We start from the raw sequence: 23,285 nt of genomic DNA on the forward strand, positions 1-23,285 counted from the left end.
TCAGAGAACCTGGGTAAAACTAGGCTGGCATTGGTAGTTAGGCATAGAGCAATAGGACAGGTAGGGATGGGACAGGAATGGTGGTGGAGAAGTGGTGGTGTGTGCGGGGTGCTTCCTATCTCTGACTGCAGTCCAAGTCTTGTGGCCAGCCTTACATACAGTTCAGGAACTGTTAGCCCTGACCAGCAGGCTCAGAAATACATATCTATATCTATATCTATATCATCTGTCTTTTCCATTCCCTTTCCATCCATGATAATTCCTTTTATTATCTTCCTAGATGGATTGCAATCCTTTGAACGAGTTCATCTGACCAAATTGCATATATTGGGAGAGCATCCGTTGCAATTGTGTACCTCCTTTCTTCTCTTACAAAATCGAGTCATATATTTACCAGACAAAAATCATTATCAAAAAGTTGATAATATAAAAACCGCACAGACCAGTGCTGTGGTTCTGATGTCAATAAGCAAAAACGTTAGTTGATACCAACAAACAATATTGTAAGTAATTCACAGACACTTTAGCACTATTTACTCATTACTGCTCACTACAATTTAGCGGTCACTCTGTACTTATGCATGACTCTAATTATGTGTTAGGTTGATGAAACTGGGGTTGTTAAAACTCTAGCGTGTTGGAACACACTAGTAACCATCTGCTCCATCTAATACATCTCAGGAATCCCTATGATGTCATCAGCAGCCAATCAGAGCTTCTGTTGGCATGTAGTCACTCGACTAAATAACTGTTTACTCCCTACCATGTGCCAGGCATGTACTGAGTACTGTCCCAAAGTAGATGAATGAAACAGTCCCTTTGTGGAGAGCTCATAGTGAATTACCAGTGTAATAACCACACTGTCAGTGTATTACAATAAAAAGCAAAGAAATTGATATTTAACTGGTTTGTGTAACCTTATGAAATTATGATTTTTACTCATCTTTTAAAAATATTAGAAATAGTGCTAATTCCCCACTATTAGGTTCCTGGACTCCTGGTGGGGACCACTGATAATGTCACAAATTTCAGAAAATAACACCAATGTCTCAGTAGGTCAGAATCTCTATTCTCAGTTTTATTATTATTAGCCTATGGTTTTAAAAAGTCTTAAATATGAAAAGCTCTTAGTTACCAGTTATAAAATGAGGAGAAACATAATACTTTGAAGTTGTGAAACATATCTGAATTAAGTGGTATCGCTTCCAACTGGATCCCAAGGTGCTGAAGTTCTTACAGTTTTTATCAGGATGGTCTTGGATGCAAAACTCCAGTCATCGCTGTCATAAACTTAAAGTCACTCTTTAAAATAAGATATTATTTAAAAACTTTATATATTAGGAACCCCCTTTCTATTCCTGTCAAAGATCATCACTCCCTTTACTCAATTAATTGCTGATCTGACTCAACTAGATAAACACAACACTTACAGAGTAACACATTCCATTTCAGTTTCATAAGGTTTTCAGATGGGTCTTAGAAATTTCATTCCAAAAAGCACCCAAAGATCTTCAGAATCTGCTCTAATTAGACTCATCTTCGTCATAAAGATCTACTCATGAGACTGAATGGAATTTCCTTTCTCCCCAGGAAAGACCTTGGACCTGGGAGTTGTATGGTGCAACAATAGAGTGTTTGCTCTGGAGTGGCCCTGCCTAGGGTTCAACCCCTCTCTTGCCACTTACTGTATATTCTGTATTTTAATTTTCTCACCTGTAAAGTGGTATAAATAATAGTGCTTATCTCATAAAATGATTGTGAGGGTGAGCTGAGCTAATATATGGAAAATTCTTAAACAGTGCCTGGAACATACTGAGGGTTCAATAATGTTAGTCATTAGTATGTGGTTTTACTCAAAATTGTTCTGTTAAAAATGGTATTTCCTGATGTGAAGGTAATCAGAAAATTTCTCAAGTAGAGGCTTGAGGAGAGGTGGACTCCCCAAATAAGTGTTTTTTTAAATTTAAAAAATTTTTAAATTTTTTATTTTTATTTTTTTGCTGTACGCGGGCCTCTCACTGTTGTGGCCTCTCCCGTTGCGGAGCAACAGGCTCTGGACGCGCAGGCTCAGCGGGCATGGCTCACGGGCCCAGCCACTCCACGGCATGTGGGATCTTCCCGGACCAGGGCGCGAACCCGAGTCCCCTGAATCGGCAGGCGGACTCTCAACCACTGCGCCACCAGGGAAGCCCTTTAATTTGTTTTTTAATAAAGGTCCTTTGATCTTGGCTTATTAATGAGTAAACAGAGATCCAACAGAGAGTGCCTTTCTTCCTAGATGGCTGTTCAGTAGTAATGCAAAAATTGCTATGTACTTAAAAGTTTGCTTCCTGAGGCTAGTGGGTTTTTTTCCCAAGTATCAAATAAAGACTGATAGAATTTACTGACGTAGTAAGAATATTCTGCCTACGTCTATCTATCATACTCATAAGGAATCCATTAAATGAATCAATATATGTTCATGGTAGCCAAGACGCAAAGAAATTCAATATCCCTAATGTTGTAGAGAAGGGACCACAGTTTTAGCAACATTTATTGACTCATCTTGCATCTCTCTGAGTCATTTGTAACCTCCCAAACTCTTAAACTTAATCCTCTTCTGAGAAAACGTCCAAGTAAGTGATACAGTGCGGTATTTTTGAGGCTCTGATCTCAGTTACAGAGCAAGAGATAGAGGAAATTTCTCTCTGGAAAAAAGAAGAAAAAAGTTCTATAGAAAAGGAGAAGTTTCTATTTTCCACCAACTATTTTGAGATTGTTTTCCTATCCTCGTTTTTTTTTAGCTCTGGAGACTCGTGAGTACCTGAATGGGAAGGAGAGATTACATTCAGATTTCTTTTAAAAAATGACTTAGCAATCCAAAAATGTTTAACCAGAAGCTATTTTAATAAGTGATAAATCTTTACATTAGTGAGATTTACAGAGTGACGGCAGTTTTGTGGTGCAAGCCAATTTAGTATAGTGTAGGTTAGAAAGTCTTATGGAACGACAAGAATAACTTTTTTCTATTTGGAGGATTTACTCAAATATCTCGGTGGAGATTTCTTCCTTTAGACTCTCAATTTCATTTTTTTTAAAATAAATTATTTATTTTATTTATTTTTGGCTGCATTGTGTCTTTGTTGCTGTGTGCGGGCTTTTTCTAGATGCGACGAGCGGTGGCTACTCTTAGTTGCGGTGTGCGGGCTTCTCATTGCAGTGGCTTCTCTCGTTGTGGAGCACGGGCTCTAGGCACATGGGCTTCAGTAGTTGCAGCATGTGGGCTCAGTAGTTGTGGCGCCCAGGCTTAGTTGCTCCGCGGCATGTGGGATCTTCCTGGACCAGGGCTTGAACCCGTCTCTCCCGCATTGGCAGGCAGATTCTTAACCACTGCACCACCAGGGAAGTTCTTAGACTCTCAATTTTAGAACAGTAATTCCTGACACAAGAAAGGGGAAGAAGCAAAACGCCTATTTAGTTATTTGGTTTTTAAGAGAAAAATAGAAAATGTTCAACTCAATTTACTCAGGTACAAGGGATGTATGTTTTATTCAAGAAATAATGGTCAGTTAAGGGAATGAGACACATTTTGAGGAAGGAAGTAAGAGGATAAAAACTGTGTGTTGATAAAATGCCTAGTAATTCATTCTCTTTTAGCAGCTTTATTGAGATATAATTCACATACGGTACAATTCACCAGCTTAAAGCATACACTCAATGTTTAAAAATATACTTACAAAGTTGTGCAACCATCACTGTAATCCAATTTTAGAACATTTTCACCACCTCCCAAAGAAACTTTGTACTCATTGGCGGGCACTCCCACTTCCCCATCCCCCCTCATTTCCCCGCCCAAAGACCTAGGCAACCACTAATATACTCTGTCTCCATAGTTTTGTGTTTATTTTGGTTAAAGATTGTCCAGCGGTGAGAAGTTTATCTTTTTTTTTTTTTTTGGCCTCGAGGCATGTGGGATCTTATTTCCCCCACCAGGGATTGAACCCGTGCCCCCTGCTGTGGAAGCGCGAACCCTAACCCCTGAACAGCCAGGGAATCCTTATATCTAATTGCGGTCTTGATTTACATTTCCCTAAAAACAATGGTGTTGAGTATCTTTTCATGTGCTTACATTTCCTTTGGAGAAATGTTTATTAAAACCCTTTGCTTATTTTTAAAATTAGTTTGTCTTCTTATTGTCGAGTATAAGAGGTCTTTTACACATTCTGGAGAAACCCGTTATCAGATATGTGATTTGCAAATATTTCTCCCAGTCTGTGGGTTGTGTTTTCACTTAGTAATTGTTCTTTTGACCACTCCTTATCCCTGGAAACTCCAAGTCTTCAATCCAGTTCAAGGCTACATCAACAGATCCGATTTTTTTTTTTCAGCAGGCGTCTAATAATCCATTCCCACTTCACTATGTCTTCTTCCACGAAAACAAGTAGTTCTGGTAAATTTGCCTCCTTAATCCTTGGCTTCCTTCAGAAAATGTGATCTCAGATCTCCGTGGGAAAGCGTACACACAGTCTAAAGACAGGTACTCTCCTTTATTTGTAACAAGAAATGTTTTCAATTTTCTGCTTGAGAAGGTGTTCCAGACATTTGGTTCAAAAAAAATTCAGAAGGCTAAAAGTCTCTCTCTCATTTTCAGGCATTAATTTTGAACTAAGTCATTATCTGAGGCTTGTCACATTGTTTTCATCAAGAATAAAGAATAGGGAATTCCCTGGCGGTCCAGCAGTTAAGACTCAGTGCTCTCACTGCTGGGGCCCAGGTTCGATCTCTGGTCTGGGAACTAAGATCCTGCAAACCTCTTGGCCTGGCCAAAAAATAAAATAAAATAAAGAAAAAGTTTTACCACTCAAGAGTAGAACTATAACCAGGTATCATGGTATATATAAGTAAATTCAAAGAAGAGTCCTAATTAAGGACTCTTCTATAATAATGAGTGCAATTAATTACACTCATTATTAGTATCTATTTTAAGGTTTAAGATTCATCTACCCCTTTTAGTTCTAAATGTATATATGAATATTTATATCCCTCTTATGACATGATAGATGTGATTAGTTTCCTTGGGTTAAAAAAAAAAAAACCTACACCAACATTAAAGATACTCTAACCATGACATATATAACTAGATGCCTATTAACCTACTATTAAAAATTAATCATAAGCATACATAGTATTTATAATTTCTTCTTTGCTCCACAGTCCTCAAAGTTTAATACAATGGAGTAAATATCCTTTCCCATTTTATAGGTCATGAAATGAACGCATAGGCTGCAGTCTAAGATGTGAGAGGCATTTATATATGTACACATAGTAAATATAAGGACAGATTTGTTTTGTTTTAGTCTTTTTAGCTATATGTGAACTTCCTCAAACTGAAAAGATGTATTGTTTTCATGAGGAAAGTGACAGTTCCTCTTTAAACATTGATTCATTCAACAAACATAGTATTTTTTTTAAACAGCAATATTGCCTTTTATTTATTTATTAATATATTTATTTATTTTTCGCTGCATTGGGTTTTCGTTGCTGCATGCGGGCTTTCTCTAGTTGTGGCGAGCGGGAGCTACTCTTCATTGCGGTGCGCGGGCTTCTCATTGTGGTGGCTTCTCTTGTTGTGAAGCACGAGCTCTAGGGCACAGGCTCAATAGTTGCAGCACAAAGGCTTTGTTGCTCTGCAGCATGTGGGATCTTCCCGGACCAGGGCTCGAACCTGTGTCCCGTGCATTGGCAGGTGGATTCTTAACCACTGTGCCACAAGGGGAGCCCAACAATCATCGTATTAATGGAGAGCCTAAGTGAAGATTCAACAGGGAAAAGGAACTGATCATTTCCTGATCTTTACAAAGCTTGTCTGTAATCCAAGAAATGGGCAAGTAATGAATGGTAACCAGACTTGCACGGAATAAGCATCACCTAAACTGAGACCTCATGGGTGAATCAGTTATCCAGATGAAGCGTTCAAGCAAAGGGAGCAGAACGTGCAAAAGCCTAGAGGATAGAGAGACAGGGTCCCGTTAGGGGACTTAATGTCATTTCCTATGACTGGAGGATAAAGGGGAGACAAATCATGAGTGTTGGGAGGTTGGGGCTGAAAAGGAAGCCAAAAGCCTGACAACCAAGCCCACTAATCTGTTAGGAAAAGCCATGGGGAGCCGCACAGGATCTGAAGCAGAGGAGGGTAACAGGATGAGATTTGTAGTTTAGAGATATAAGAGTAATGATAATAACAATAATGATTGCTAATATTTATTGTGTTGCTAACATACCAGACAGTATGCTATGTGTTTTATATCATACATTTTCTAATATATATTTTTTTAAAAAATATTTATTTTATTTGTTTATTTTTTTGGCTGCATCAGGTCTTAGTTGTAGTGCAAGGGGTCTTCATCGAGGCGTGCAAGATCTTTCATTGCAGCGCAGGTTCTTCCTTGTGGTGCATGGGTTTCTCTCTAGCTGTGGCGTGTGAGTTTTCTCCCTCTAGCTGTGGCGCGTGGGCCCCAGGATGTGTGGGCTTTGTAGTTTGCGGCACGTGGGCTTCTCTAGTTGAGGCACATGTACAAGCTCAATAACTGTGGTGTGCAGGCTTAGTTGCCCCGTGGCATGTGGGATCTTAGTTCCCCGACCAGGGATCAAACCCGTGTCCCCTGCATTGGAAGGTGGATTCTTTACCACTGGACCACCAGGGAAGTCCCTCTAATATATTTTCAAGTAAGATGACTGTAGCTGGCACTAAAAGCTGTATACATTTTGTTATAATTGTCAGAAACTGGAAAGGAGAAACACATTTCAGTTTACTTAAGTAGGGCTTTGTTCAATAATCACCAGTGCAAGTGTGACTTTATGTGAAGAATGGACCTGGCTTTAGAGTACATAATTTGAAAATGTGAACAAACAGGATACTTTTCATTTTGAGAACATAGGATTATTGGGGGAAAGTGGTTAAACTACAGAGTACTTTTAAATAAGTTTGAATTATTTTTATTTCCCTATAGTGCAGTTTTGTGTCAGTGTAATAACTGTGTGCGTGTGTGTGTGTGCGTGTGTGTGTAAGTGGTAAATCGGGATTTGGTGGAAAGGCCTTGGAAGAATGTTACAAATGTGTGCCTTGGATGGAAGTATACATAAAGTTTTGAGAAGACATAAAACTATCAGGAAGATAGCATCTTCATCCTGAGCTGTTTCTCAAAGACGTTGTTGAAATGAAGAGCTATAGAAACTATTATGAAGTAACTTTGCCAGCTATAGTCTGGACATGCTTCCAGAAATGACATAAAAATGTTTAGTAACCGAAAGGATACAAGTACCAATTAATCAAAAAGTATTCAGATCGCAGAGCTGGAGGCTCCCTGCTGGTTTCTGGGTGCTGCGGATATCCAGGGGGGTTGAAGAATGCACCATAGATGTTAGAGCAGCTGGGAGACCTTGGAGGTCATAGGGAGTTGGCTGTTTCTCAAGGAATATGGAACTATTTCAATATTTTATTACCAACCAGTATGACCACAGCAGTAGGTATTGGCTTAATATTAGCTGTACATGTTCCTAGTTTTAGTATGATAGGAAGAGCTATCCAAAGACAGCAAGATGGTAAGCATCTGCACAAGGTACACGAAAAATGTGCTCAGAGAACACTGCATTTGAAAACAATCAGTAAATTTAACATCCTTCAAATAGTCTTATGTTCCAAAGAAAATGAGTCAGAACCTCAAAACAGCCTAAGCGGAACCCAACTTTTTAAAAAAAGTGTATCATTCTTCATGATGGAGATAGATTGCACTCAACATTGGAGGAAACATAGCTTCGGTTCTTCACTAAATAAGGACATAAAATTGTCAGAATGAACTCCCATTTTCAAATATTTATTGAGCTCTTAGAATACACAAGAACATCAAGAGCAAAAATAACATTCTGCATTAGTAAGGACCTTTCCCTTGTCAAAGTGTATGTCGGGAGGTGACAGAGTAGAAGTTGGAAAGCGAGGATGTTTCAGGTCTGTCACTTGCTGCTGGGTGATCGCCGACAAGTTAATGTACTAGAATACTGGTTTAACTGCTTCCATAGAGATCAAAATAACAGTGGCTTAAATAAACTACATTACTTTGTTTCTCTCTCACTGAAAAGTCCAAGCTGGTAGGCAGCTTCATGTGGTCATTGGAGGACTAGGGTTTTGCCATGCCATAAGGTGTGGTCTTACCTGCATTGTGGAAGCTGACCCAACACTACATCTGTGTTCCTGCCTACTGGGAATTGGGAATGGGGGGAATATAGGGCAGTGGAAGGTATTCCTTTAAAAGGCAGGACCTACAAAGTACACTCATCAATTCTAGTCACATTCCATTGGCTATTATTCCACTTGGCCGTACCTAGCTGCAAGGGAAGCTGAGAACCGAAATCTCTAGATGACTAGTCATGCACTCACCTAAAACTATGGAGGTTCTAGTATTAAAAGGAGAAAGAGGGAGTCCCCCGGTGGTCCAGTGGTTATGACTTGGTGCTTTCTACCGTGGGCCTGGGTTCAATCCCTGGTCGGGGAATTAAGATCCCATAAGCCACGCATCATGGCCAAAAACCAAAATAAAAATAAAAGGAGAAAGAAAAACTTGGTTATTGGGGAACAATTAGCAGACTCTGCCACCTTTAGCTACTCTGAGCCTCAGCTTCACCTTTGTGAAATGTAGACAATTGTATTGAATGATCAGTGTGTAGAAAACACCTAGCCCAGTGCCTTGCACATGCTCAACAGTAACCCTAAGTCTTGGGCCTGTGGGTGTGTTTGATGATGCAGCATAGGTCAAATCCTGGACCTGGTTTCATGGAAGGCTGGGAGAATGGACCCAGGCTTCTAGCTAGGGAGGAAATGTCAGAAAAGGGTATTTAGGGACTTCCGTGGTGGTCCAGTGGTTAAGACTCCATGCTTCCACTGTAGGGGACGTGGGTTTGCTCCCTGGTTGGGGAACCAAGATCCCGCATGAGGCACACACGTGGCCAACAAAAAAAAGGGAGGGTGTTTTCAAAGAAGATGCTGGGCAGTGAAAAACATGACAAATGCCCTCTATAGTGTATGTGTGCTGTAGCTCATTTAACTTGCACACAATTATGACTATTAGCTTATTAGGCAATTGTGATTTTAAATAGGGTGTGCTCTTTTTTTTTTTTAAATTGAAGTATAGTTGACATACAATATTACATAACTGGCAGCTGTTCAATACAGTGATTCACAATTTTTAAACATTGTACTCCATTTATAGTTATAAAATATTGGCTATATTCCCTGTGTTGTACAATATATCCTTGTAGATGGTTTTATACACAGTGATTGTACCTCTTAATCCACATAGGGTGTGCTCTTAACAAAACTGTGAAGTCGACAGTGTGTTTGACCTCGCACTTAAACTCTTAGCATCATTTTCTTCAATCACAGACTCTCTCTCTACATATATTTTTCTGTGTTTCATCTGAGAAACTTGCTCTTACCTAATCACCTTATCTTTTTTTTTTTTTTTTTTTAAATTTTCGCTGGGTTGATAGAAGAAGGGAACTCTCTTGAGGCCTCCAATTCTGTTATGTATTTGGTTGCTCACAGTTTGAATCCAGCCCAGGTATTGTTACTCAGGCATTGGTATTGAAATGCTCTAAGAAATTGTATTTTGGGGGAAGGCTAGGATATTACATAATCCAGTTACCCCATTTACACTTTTTAATCTTTTTTTAAAAGCTGTTTTCGTATCATTTCTTATGGCATAAAGTCATATAATTTTAAGGTTAAAAGGAATCATGGAGATCATTAAACCCTCATCTTATAGATGAAATAATGAAGGGCCAGGGAGATGTAATGATTTGCTCCAAGTCAATCATTTAGTTTTGACATTGAGAGTAGAATTCAGAGCTCCCAATTCTAGCTTCTATTAGCAAATTATAAGACTCCTACACCAAATATCAGAGAACCTGGGTTTTCATGGATATAACAGAGGAATGAGGGCTGGGGGAGAGAGTAGGAAAACATATGAAAATAACTATTTTCTCTTCAGTCAGAATTGATGGCGTGACCACACATGCTATTTTGTCGGGGACGCTTCTGATTTACCCCTAACGTCTGGAATAATTATTAAGAGGAACCCCTTTCCCTCTCAAAAGCTTACCGGTTCAGAACATAAATTATAGGTGAGCTCACTTAATGAAAAATTTCTTTGTCCTTCAATGATTCCATTTGCTCAGCAAATGTATTGATGTAAAAGAGTTGGCTTATACTGTAATACAATGATTAATCAGAATAAAACTGAAGCTGTAATGCTGTGGTTTTCCAATTCCAAGTCACAACCATTGGTGGGCCACGAAATGAATTTGGCGTTATAATCCTTTAAAAGGAGGAAAAGAATAGTACATAAAATAGAGTGCATATACTTAGTAAAGGGAAGAGGGGTTTTTTGTTTGTTTGTTTTGAGGGGGAGGGGGACTGCACCACTCAGCTTGCAGGATCTTAGTTCCCCGACTAGGGATTGAAAGAGCCGAACCCTAACCACTGGGCCGCCAGGGAATTCCCCTTGTTATCTTTTGAAACTTGTTTTGGTTATACATACATATAGTAGTGTACTTGTCCTCAGTGGAAAACCTATTTCTTGTTGTGGGCCGCAGTAAAAAAAAAAAATGGGGAAGCCGCTGCATAGAGAAATCCAGGACTTAAAAAGAGCTCTACAAAACTAGATGCAAACTCACGGTGGTTTATACCACTTTGCAGTCAGCTACTAGAGGAACTGGCTGTATCAACAAGGTAACTAAAACTGACACACTTTGAGACACAGTAAAGAATAAATATTAGAGTTTTCACTGAAATTATAGAGTCAGAGGAAGCAATAATCACCTTAAAGTGTATAGTTTTTAGTTGCTTTAGTTGTCTTCATATTCCAAGGTATTATTAAGCAGATGACAGAAAACAAATCCACCTGCTACAAATACTATTTGGCACTTACGGAGTGCCTTTATGTGAGACTGTTACGAGATTTCTAAAAGACTCAAGGATAACTGATTTATTAAAATGCTATTAGAGAAAAATGTTGTAGAAGTGTATTTTTAATATGAAAGATATTTTGACATATCAAGTAAAAAATAGTATACTTTTCTTTTAGTCATCATACCATAGATACGGCATGGTATCTATGGTATAATCCCATTCTTGTCAAAAATAGTGTGTGTGTTTGTGTGTGTGTGTGTGTGGTGTGTGTGTGTGTGTGTGTGTGTGTGTGTGTGTGTGTGTGTGTGTGTGTGTGTGTGTGTGTGTGTGTATCAGGATTCGTCAGTCTTGGTACTGTTGACAATTTGGGCTGGATAATTATTTGTTGTAGGGCTGGCCTATACACTATAGGACACGTAGAAGCATCCTTGGCCTCTACCCACTAGATGCAAGCAGCAGTACCACCACGCCCAGTCACCAACACACACACACCAGTTTCTCCAGTTGTGACAACAAAATATGTCTCCAGACCTTGCCAAGCCACCTCAGTTGAGAACTACTGATACAGATATAACTGACTAAGGAGTTGTCTCTTGAGTGGATGGACTTTTTTTTTTTTTTAATTTTCTGTCTCTTTCACTTGTTTAGATTCTGATTTTTCTATGTAATGAGCATGTATTATTTTCATAATAAAAATCCCATAAAACTGTTTTTATATTGAAAAAATGTATTGGCTTCATAGCAGTTATTTTTATAACTTTGATGACTGAGATTCTTAAGCAGAAAGATGTTCCTGGAAAATCAAGTAGGAAGCTCACATGTACAATTGCTGTGGTCAAGTATAATTTCTTTCATTTTGTTTCCATTCATTCTTTCATTCACTCATTCAGAAATGTCTACTTACTAGCACCATGTCTGTAAGTGTACATATGATACAGAGAGAGCCTTTAGAAATACAGTAAGTGCTATTTTCCGTGTCTCACAGAAAATTGGAGTTACAAAATATATTTTGTCGATACAACAATTTCCAAAACAAATCAGATTCACTGACATTCAAAACCTCCCCATGTTTTGAAGGTTAGCCTTCTCATGAATTACCTTCTAAAATGTTTATAAGAAATTGTCTCTCACATAAAGGTGCAAATGTAAGTGCAAAGATGTACTCTGTGACACTGCTTGACAAGTGACAAAGTTAAAACAATCTAAATGTCATTAAAAATATATTATCACACATCCACACTTTGGAATTTTTTTTCTAGACATTAGAAGAATGAGGTAGAGCTGTATATTGTCACATGAAAAATGCTCAGTATAGACTAGTTAAGGAAAAAGCATAAGGCAGAGAAAATATGCACAGTATTATCCTACTATGAAAAAATCTTACAGGCACATATGTATATGGATATACAATCTATATATGCTTATAAAAGTTCCAGAAATATCTAAAACAAATTGTTAACAGCGCTTCCCTCTGGAGTGTGAAATCGGGGAGATGGGATGGAAGGGAATTTCACTTTTATTTTTACACGTTTGCATTGTGTTACTTTTTTACAACATATATATACAATGGAATACTACTCAGCCGTAAGAAGAACGAAATAATGCCATTTGCAGCAACATGGATGCAACTAGAGATTATCACACTAACTGAAGTAAGTCAAAAGAGAAAGACAAATAGCATATGATATCACTTATATGTGGAATCTAAAATATGGCACTATTGAACTTGTCTACAAAACAGAAACAGACTCACAGACATAGAGAACAGACTTGTGGTTGCCAAGGGGGAGGCGGGTGGGGGAGGGAAAAGGATTGGGAGTTTGGGATGAGCAGATGCAAACTAGTATATATAGGTTGGATAAACAACAAGGTCCTACTGTATAGCACAGGGAACTGTATTCAATATCCTGTGATAAACTATAATGGAAAAGAATATTTTAAAAAAGAATGTAAGAAAGAAAGAAAGAATAATAAAACGTGATTTATTAAAACGTGAAGTAACTTCATGTCTACCCTCCATCTTTTCCTTTTCTTAAGTCTTGGCAAAATACTTACATAATGGTTGGGCATTTTTACAATTGACTTCTTAGTCGTTACGGGTGTATCACTCAGCCTGGCCTTCTACCCATATAGAGGGAGGGCAGTGTGACAAGGTACCTCCTCCCTCCCCATTTGTCTCTAAGAGGGGTAAGCCACGCTATCATGTTCATTTGCTTACAGCTATTTAACTACTATGCAAACATTGAAGATTGTGGATATTTAACATGTTGGCCTACAACTACCAGACAACTGGGTTGTAACAGAACCACCCTTGGCAACAGATTATCGCATACACTGCATTGTTATTTAACGTTGGTGAGTGTATGGTGTCGTTTTCCCTACCTTATATTAAGTCCTTTATAAACAGGAGCTGTCTTAATCCATTTGGGCTGCTATAACAAAATACCACAGACTGGGTAGCTTATAAACAACGGACATTTATTTCTCATGGTTCTGGAGGCTGGAAGCCTGAGGGCCCTCTTCTGGGTTGCAGATAATCTTGTTTTGTCCTCACAAGGTGAGAGGCGTTAGGGACCTCTGGAGCCTCTTTTATAAACACTTAGCCCATTGCTGAGCTCTCTACCCTTGTGATTTAAGCACTTTTCAAGCCCCTACTTCCTAATACCATCTTCTTTGCAGGGATTTCCACGAATGAATTCTGGGGGGATACGAACATTCAAACCATATCATTGACCAAAGGCTATATTTCTCATTCTCCCTCTGCAACTAGCAGGACTAGTTATTATTAGTAGATCTCATCATTATACTGGTTAAGGCAACCAGAAGCAGGCAACAGAGCACGGAACAAACCGTGTCTGGTCTAACTACCCCTTTCCTAACGTAATCCCAAATCTGATGAATGGAATTCAGGAAACAACTCAGGTGTGGGGCTTCTCCCCTTCGTGCTGGAATGATTCAAACACTGTGTGTGGGAACTGATGATTCTGTGCAAATGATGTGATCTGAACCTCTACGCGAATGACAGCTCTGACTTCCTTTCTCTCAATAGTCCACTGAATCCACAAGATGAAAAATGCCATTGCATAGGTAGCGACTTGAACCATATTCTAATCACCAGTGGAACTGTGGGCTATTTATCAAAAGGATCTGAACATTTTCCAAGCCTAAATATAGGAGTCAATGATATGTATACTCTCTGGCTTTTTCTCCATTCTTTGTTCTATTTTTTTTCCTACAAAAAGCAAAAACTTCTTGATTACTTGATCTAGTTATCATCAATTGATTTACATTTGCTGGAGTTATAAGATCTTTAGATAATAGGATTTTCAGCGATACTAATATAATTTCAGAAGAGCCATAAGGTTTAAATAATTGAAAGGAGCTTTCCCTTCTTCCCGAAAATTTCACTTCCAGCCAGCGACATGTCAGCAGTGGAAATATGCTAGAGAAAGAATATTGTGGTGTTTTCATGAGGTGGTGCCCTTTATTTATTTGTTCACTTTAAATTGTCAGTTCAATAGCATGAATATATATCAACCTACACAATACTTCCCAAGTTGCTTGCCTTTATTCCTTATGTTCCATTTTATTTGACAATATTCAGAGAAAACTTACTGAGGGCCTGATGTGTCTCAGGCACTTTTTGGAATCTTTCCCACACATATTATATATTTTAAGTTTGGTTGGTTCTATATATGGTTAAACTGGGACATATTCCCATATGCTTTATGCATATTAGTGCTCATTAAATGTTTATTGAAAAGAATATAAAATTATTTTTTATATCATGATGACTACATAAAAAGCTCAAGAAAAAACAAAATTATAAATTCAAGTAGCATTTCAGTAGCCCAGCTCTTCAAATATCCCTTTCACTTGGGCATAAATGATTTGGTTTCAGTAAGTTTCAACTCCTTTATATCATATAACAATTATGCTTAAGTGCTATATAGAATACTGTGCATTTGTTAGAAAAATCATTAAGATACATAAGATGCCCATGATTTAGGAAATAATGTCACAGAGTAAGTGTTGCTGCTGAGACATTTATGAATAATACATAACCATCTTTTTATATCAAGCACTTAGCACAGTACCTTGCTCATAGTAGGTTTTTTCTTTCAAAGACAGCTTCATTTAGATGTAATTCACATGCCATAAAATTCCTCTTTTAAAAATGTTCAGGACTTCCCTGGTTGGGCAGTGGTTAAGAATCCGCCTGCCAATGCAGGGGACGTGGGTTCGATCCCTTATCTGGGAAGATCCCACATGCCATGGAACAACTAAGCCTGTACGCCACAACTACTGAAGCCCGTGTGCCTAGAGCCCGTGCAGCAACAAAGACCCAAAGCAGCCAAAAATAAAAATAAATTAAAAATAAAAAATAAAAATATTCAGTTTAGTGGTTTCTAGCGTACTCACAGAGTTGTGTAATCATCACCAATCTAATTTTAAACATTTTCATCACTCCAAAAAGAAATCCATTCCCATTGGTAGTGACTCCCTGTTCCCACTTCTCCCCAGTTCCTGGCAACTACTAATCTATTTCCTATCTCTATAGATTTGCCTATTCTGGACACTTCATACAAATGAAATTATACAACATGTGGCCTTTTGTGTCTGGTTTCCTTCACTTACACTAATGTTTTCAAGGTTCACCCATGTTGCAGCATGTATCAGTACTTCATTCTTTTTATGGCTGCATAGTATTTCATTGTGTGGATATACCACATTTTGTTTACCCATTCATTAGTTGATGGAAAACTGGGTTGTTTCCACTTTTTGGCAATTATGAATAGTGCTACTGTGAACACTGATATATACATTTTTGTGTGGACATACATTTTCATATCTCTTGGTTATATGCCTAGCAGTGTAATTACCAGATCATATGGTAATTCTATGTGTAAACTTTTGAAGAATCACCAAATTGTTTTTCAAATTGCTTTCAAAGTTCCATTTTAAAATTCTACAAGCAATGTATAAGGGTTCTAATTTCTCCACATTTTCACCAACACTTGCTATTGTCTGTCTTTTTTTATTTCAGCCATCCTAGTGGGTATGAGGTAGATCTCACTGTAGGTTTTTATTTGCATTTCCCTAGCGACTAACAATGTTGAGTATTTTTTCATGTGCTTATTGGCTGTTTGTATATCTTCTTTGGAGGAATGTCTGTACAAATCATGCGTCCATTTAAAAGCTGGGTTATTTGTGTTTCTACTATTGAATTATAAGACTTTTTAATACATTCTTTATATTTCAAAGTCCCTTATCAGATATATGACTTGTAAATATAGTTTCCCATTCTTCAGTTTGTCTTTTCACTTTATGGTGTCTTCTGAAGCACAAAATTTTTAGTTTTGATGAAGTCCAACTTACTATTTTTCTCTTTTGTTGTTTGTCTTTTTTGGTGTCACCTCTAAGAACAATTGCCTGATCCACGCGCACTGAGATTTCTGCCTCAAATTTCTCCTACGGATTTGATAATCTTAGCTCTTATTTTTGATCCATTTTAAGTTAATTTTTTGAAGGTCCAGCTTCATTCTTTTGTATGTAGATATCCAGTTGTCCCAGCACCATTTGTTGAAAAAACTATTCTTTCTCCCATTTAATTGTCTTGGCACCCAGTCAAAGACAATTGATCATACACATATGGCTTTATTTCTGGACTCTCAGTTCTATTCCACCAATCTATATGTTTACCTTTATGCCAGTACCACATGGTCTTGATGACTGTAGCTTTGTAGTAAGTCCTGGAATTGGGAAGCACGAGTCTTCCAACTTTATTCTTTTTCAAGATGATTTTTCATATTACGTTTGTAAATAAATGATGATTTAATGGGTGACTAAATGAATGAATGTTAGCTTTTTTTTTTTTTTTTTGGCCGCACTACGCGGCAAGCAGGATTTTTAGTTCCCCAACCAAGGGATCGAATCTGTGCCCCCTGCAGTGGAAGCCTGGGATCTTAACCACTGGACCGCCAGGGAAGTCCAAATTGTTTGCATTTTTAAAAGTTTTATTTTGGTAGGAGGGGAAGAGGTTAGGAATTTTTTTCTTTAAAGGAATGCAGCTAAGATACATACATACATGTACGTATCTTCAAAAAACATGCTGGGATTGGGTCCTATTTTACAAAGATGCCTTTAGTGGTTAGGTTTCTGCTGCCTGGGCTGCAGGACAGAATCTGTGTCTGAATTCCCTGTAATTGGCACCATGCTGGGAGCAAAGCTGGTGCTCAATAAATATTCATTGATTAAATGCCTTGTCCTTTTTGTTTTGTTTTAACCTATTGATTGTCTTGTTGCTAACTTTTGGTGGCTAGTTGCTGAAATTTTCTGTTTTTTCTAGCCTATTCAAGAAGCCTATTTTTCTAAACTTCTGCCAGTTTTCTGCATGGCACCGAAATATGCTAGACAGATGATTTTCCAGAAGACAATCACTAGGAATTCTTTTCAGATAGCACTTCAAGGAACTGAACTTGCCTCCCCCTCTTTCATACCCTAATCTCTTTGCTATCACTTGCAGGCCTTGCCTTCTCTTACGCTCCAAGGGCAGAAAACAACTCCCATTTCCAAGACTGGCAATCATCCCTGCTTTGAGTCTCTTGAAGTACCATCTCCTCTAGGAAGATTTTCCAGACCAAGATACAGAGTGGACACTCACTCTCACAGTGAATATGCATTGAGGTATAGTCTACCATCCCCACACAGACTAAACAGAAAAATTCAAAAAGAGGCTTCACGTATATTAAAGTTTTGAATCCTCACATCTTTGTTGATATTTGTTCCTGTTTTAAAAAATAAATAAAGAATAGGCCCCAAAAGGGTCCCACAACAACAAACCAAGACTTAATTGCAGTTTCAACCTTCTGCTGAAATGTAATCTTAATCATATATGGGAAAAAAATCTGAAAAAGTATATCTATGTATGTATGTATCTATATATATTTATCTATATATCTGAATCCCTTTGCTGTACTCCTGAAACTAACACAACATTGTAACTTAACTATACTCCAAAATGAATTAATTAAAAAATAAATAGCTATGAAAATTTTTTTTAAAATGTAATCTTAACCGGTTTGGAATTATTCTGATTGGCACCATTGAGCTCACCTGTCACGTAGGCCTTCTCCATTCCCCAGAGGAAGAAGCAGTCTGCATCATAAAACACTCACACGCTGCCACCCCACACCAAAGTCCTGACCTAAAAATAATTTTCTTCTTTTTTGCTAATAACGCCCTTACCCCACCCTTCTTCCTATAAAAAATAATTTCCATTTTCTACAACAGGTGGAAGCACCCTTCTAGCTGCTGGATGGGATGTTGCCTGATGGAATTAAGCCCGAATCTCTTAATAAAGCCAATCAGATCGTCAAATTTACTCAATTGAATTTTTTTTGACATTCCTAATTTGGTACATCAGACCTAGCCTGTCTTCTGTGTACCTAGTCTTGTTTTCTTTTTCCCCCCCTGTGTTTACTCCAGTCTGTTCAAAACACATTCTTGCTTTAGGATTTGCAGTGATGAAATCTAAGTAATTTCCCTTTTCTAGTTAGCCAGTGGGGTCTACAAGCTCCCAATGGGGTGTCACCAGAAGCTGAAAAGACGGTTAGACTTTTAAGTGGTTGTTTTTCCTTCTGAGTTGATTTGCCTAACAGGTTCATGTGACCCGAGCAAACGCTGCTGGGATCCTGCAGTCACACCCACCACAGCAAATTAAAAGCCCTGGCTGAGGTCAGGAGACCGGGATCGTAATTCTGGCTTCTCCAGTGTCTTGGGAACTCCTCTTCCATTAATTCATTCATTCAGTAAATATTAATTAGTTCCAACTACGTGCCAGGCTCTGTGCTGGGGTTCGTGACTCTAACAAACCTTTGGTTTCCAAGACTAAGTCTTCCATTCATGGAATTTACGTTTCAGCGGAAGGGTCGGGGGAGGCGTATGCCACAACGTAAGCTATTTCCTCATCAGTAAAACGGTGGGACAGCTTCCTAGGTTCCCTTTGAACGTTTAGGGCCTGTTAGTTTAGCATGTGATCAAAGCTCAGAATATAGCAAGAGCTGCCTACTACTATACAGTCAGTACACGGTTGATCATGTGCGTATTACGGCTTTCCTTTACAAACAGGGACAACTAACACAATTGGGTAGAACTATGTTCAAAATTCTATTCAATTTCAACACATTCGCGATGCATCACGACCCTCTCTACTTCGCCTCTGACCCATGGTTAGCAGCTGCCCCTAGTTTCAAAAGGCTCGGTTAAGCATTTGGTATTTCGCCCGTCTTGTATTTGCTCGTCGTCACGGGTTAGGGCTGCAGAAAAGTTGGTTTCGGTTTAGCAGGGCAGCAAGGTGCTGGGGAGAAAGGGAGGCGTCACGCTACGTTAACAATACAACCCAAGGGACTGAATGAAAAAGACGGCAGTGGTGCTATGACCAGGCAGAGGCCGTGCAGGTTTCAGAGCAGCTCTCCGTTCTCCATATCGAACCCGGAAGCTTCTTCCAAAACGCGCCCTTTCAGCATTCTAGCCCGCCCCAAGAAGTGCCCATCCCGCCACGACCGCTGCAGCAGCCCAGAAAAGCGCGGCGTCTAAAACTGCGGCTGAGGTGGGGCAGCGGCAAAGATCCCCTTCACCGTACAGAGAGCTCCGAGCCTCCTCGCTCGCCCGCCCGCGCGCCCGCGCCGCGGGCCACGCCCATGACGTCGCCGAACAGGGCGGGGCGAGCCGGAGGGGCAGGACGAACCCCGGCGGTTGAATGGGGCGACGCGACGAGCCGCGCATTCCAGCGGGGGCACGTGACGCGGCCGCGCGGCCTGAGGTAAACAACCGCGGCCCCGCCCCCTGGCCCCTCAGCGAGCCGCGCGCTGCTCCTAGCCGGTGGGACGTGCTCCAGCAGGGCGGGCGGCTTCCTCCGAGAGTCCCCAGCGGCCGCCGCGGGCCGGAGCAGCTGCAGCGGGCGCACGCGTCCCGGGTCTGCGGGCCGAGCGCGCCGGCAGGGGTCGAGCGCGCGTCCCCTCCCCGCCCCCACCGCGTGCTGTGGCGCAGCAGGAATTTGGCGGGGCCCCGGGCGCTATATGCGGCTCCTGACGCGCCGGCGGCCCTTTGGTCATTGCTATTCTCGGGGCACTGGGTCACCGCGCTCGGCCGGCCCCCTCTCCCGGGCCCGGAGGGTGTGTCCCCTCACCGGGGCTCGGCGCGCCTATAAGGGGCCGAGCGGCGGGCAGGGACATGCAGCTCTACAGTAGCGTCTGCACCCACTACCCAGCCGGGGGCCCTGGTCCCACGGCCGCAGCCCCCGCTCCGCCCGCCGCAGCCGCCGCCGCCGCCGCCGCCCAGTTCAAGGTATCGCTGCAGCCCCCGGGACCCGCCGGCGGCGCGCCGGAGCCCGATACTGGTGAGTGCCAGCCGGCCGCGGCCGCCGAGCCCCGCGAAGCCGCCGCCGCCCCCGCCGCCAAGATGCCCGCCTTCTCCTCCTGCTTCGAGATGGTGTCTGGGGCCGCTGCCCCCGCCTCGGCCGCCGCCGCCGGGCCGCCCGGCGGGTCCTGCAAGCCGCCGCTGCCGCCGCACTACACGTCCACGGCTCAGATCACCGTGCGGGCCCTGGGCGCCGACCGGCTCCTGCTGCGCGGCCCGGAGCCCGGCGCCGCGGCGCCCGCCGCCCCGCGCGGCCGCTGCCTCCTGCTGGCTCCGCCATCCGGCGCCCCGGTCCCCCCGCGGCGGGGCTCCTCGGCCTGGCTCCTGGAGGAGCTGCTGAGGCCCGACGGCCCCGAGCCCGCCGGCGTGGACGCGGCCCGCGAGGGGCCCGAAAGAAACTTCCGACTGAGCGAGCACCGCCAGGCCCTGGCCGCCGCCAAGCACCGCGGCCCCGCGCCGCCCCCGGAGAGCCCGGAAGCCGGGCCCGGCCCGTGGGCCGAGGAGCGCCCTGCGGAGAGGAGCCTCCGGGGCTGGGACAGGGCCGGCGACCGCGTCCACCCTCCTCCCAGCGCCGACGAGGCGCGGCGGCCCGACCCGGAGGCCGAGGCGCCTCCGGCGCGAAGCGGCGAGGCGGTCCCGGGTGGCGCGGCCGAGGCGGCGATCGTCTCCAGGTCGGATCCCAAGGATGAGAAGCTGGCCCTGTACCTGGCCGAGGTGGAGAGACAGGACAAGTACCTGCGGCAGAGGAGCAAGTACCGATTTCACATCATTCCCGACGGCAACTGCCTCTACCGAGCGGTCAGCAAGGCGGTGTACGGGGACCAGAGCCTGCACCGGGAGCTGCGGGAGCAGACGGTGCACTACATCGCCGACCACCTCGACCACTTTAGCCCCCTGATTGAGGGCGACGTGGGGGAGTTTATCATCGCCGCTGCTCAGGACGGGGCGTGGGCCGGGTACCCTGAACTTCTGGCCATGGGGCAGATGCTGAACGTGAATATACATCTAACTACTGGTGGGAGGCTGGAGAGCCCCACGGTGTCTACCATGATTCACTATTTGGGCCCAGAGGATTCCCTAAGGCCTAGCATTTGGCTCAGTTGGCTCAGTAACGGACATTACGACGCGGTGTTTGATCACTCCTATCCGAATCCGGAGTATGACACTTGGTGCAGGCAGACTCAAGTGCAAAGAAAACGCGACGAAGAACTCGCCAAGTCCATGGCCATATCCCTATCCAAAATGTATATTGAACAAAACGCATGCTCTTGAAGTGTCTGAACCCCTCCACCCTGGGAAAATTGCAGACCTAATTTGTGTTTGGAGAATTACATGAACTCTAATCAGGGTAATAGCACTTTTAAACTTTCAAGTAGATTTACTGTAGGTGTAATGCCTTAATCATTTTTTTGAATGTTTTCTCCTCAGAGCTGAAGGTTGCTGGGCACCGAAGTGATGTTTCATGATAGCTTTGGGTGATCCTACTGCTATTTATCATTTGCTGTATAAAGTTGGCACTACTTAATTTGCAAGCTGGTTTCTCACAGTGTAAATTTTGTTCATTCCTGGTAATCTATTTTCTATAAGAATGTATTTTTGCACAACATTTTTAACAATTGGTGTATCTTCATCTATGATGTGTTCCATTTTGACACACAGCTTTCCGGCATAAATCCAGAGAAGTGCTTTATATGAAGTTTATTATTTTGGACAGAGTTTGTGATTTAGTATTTTTTGTTGTTGAATTTGAATTTTACAGTTCCTAAGTAATTATTTAAAATGGATATTGATGCATTCATATTACCAGATGATTGGCCCGTTCCGTTTTGATGAAACAGATTTGTTGTTTGGAAAATCATTATTTTTCTAGAAATGGTCACCCTTTTAAAGAGAAAATACTTAAGGGGAGGTTATGGGAAGAATTTTTTTTTTCTTTAAAGAATAGTACCAGCTCTTACTTGAATGAAAGTCTGATATTTGCTGATGGCAGAGTGATTATTCTGTACTCTGGTTGAGGTTTGGAGTAGATTGTCTGGTGCTCTCAATTGTTTTTATTTATATTTGTCATTTTGTTGAAAAAATAATTTTAATGTGATAGAAGACTTTGTGACGAGATAAGCCTCCTGCTTTATATACAGCCTCTTGGATTCACCCGAGAGATTGAAAAACTAATGGCATAAATGCCCCCAACCAACCTTGGCAGTTATTTTCCAGCAGAAGAATACTGTCTTCATAGTCTATTCCTTTTAAATTCTTTCACAAGGCAAAATAGGATTGCCCTGTATTATGTACAAATAAAAATGTCTGTATACAAGAGCTTGTATGGTTTGCTGGGTCAAACAATGTTTCCAACCTAAAACCTATCTCATTTCCACTTTAACTACTTTTAGTCGTATTTATTAAGTAATGCAGTTTGTACTTTTTTATTTTGTAACATTTTGTGATTTTTTTGTACAATATCGTATTTGTACAATTGAGCAATTAGCTGATGGAATGAATGAATAAAATGTGTAATTTTACTTTTACGTCTTTTTGGCTAAAGTGATTTTTAAATGATAAAGTGACATCTATAGGAACCTTTCTTACATGTATACAATTTTTTTTCATGTGTAAAGATGTCAGAATTATGAGAGGTTTCTTAAGTTCTCAGGTAAACAGGATAGGACAACCAGTAATTTCAGAGGATAAGTCTTAATGAAATGTAATTTAAAGGTGGAGTAACTCAGGAAATTGCTCTCATTATTTCTCAGTTTTAATTCCTATCCAAGACTATAGATGTACCAATGGCTAATGAACAGGGAAATGCAAGTATTGTGTTAACCAGCACAATGTCTAAGTATAGTTTTGTGTGCCACTCACTGTCAGCACAGATTTTAATGTTTTAAAGAGTAAACAAAGCAGTGGCCTAACTTTTATCCAGTCT

General features: G+C 41.3%; 2 protein-coding genes across 3 annotated transcripts in view; both read left to right on the top strand.

Moving 5' to 3' along the window:
- LOC141278109 (uncharacterized) overlaps positions 1–18,361 on the top strand; it is a 56,762-nt gene extending 38,401 nt beyond the window's left edge. For both annotated transcript variants that reach the window (XM_073801648.1, XM_073801647.1), the window contains 4 exons: positions 12,525–12,594; positions 13,163–13,297; positions 17,469–17,629; positions 18,236–18,361. In XM_073801648.1, the coding sequence (XP_073657749.1) occupies positions 12,525–12,594; positions 13,163–13,297; positions 17,469–17,629; positions 18,236–18,335 (466 nt within the window). In that variant the 3' untranslated portion in view covers positions 18,336–18,361. The remainder of the gene's footprint in view (positions 1–12,524; positions 12,595–13,162; positions 13,298–17,468; positions 17,630–18,235) is intronic.
- Positions 18,362–19,253: 892 nt separating this feature from the next.
- On the top strand, positions 19,254–22,887 carry OTUD1 (OTU deubiquitinase 1). The gene has a single exon (XM_019933398.3). It carries the CDS (start codon positions 20,177–20,179, stop codon positions 21,632–21,634), a length of 1,458 nt encoding a protein of 485 aa, XP_019788957.1. The 5' UTR covers positions 19,254–20,176; the 3' UTR covers positions 21,635–22,887.
- Positions 22,888–23,285: the final 398 nt, after the last annotated feature.

This window comes from Tursiops truncatus, chromosome 2, assembly GCF_011762595.2.
Source record: "Tursiops truncatus isolate mTurTru1 chromosome 2, mTurTru1.mat.Y, whole genome shotgun sequence".
NCBI lineage: Eukaryota > Metazoa > Chordata > Mammalia > Artiodactyla > Delphinidae > Tursiops > Tursiops truncatus.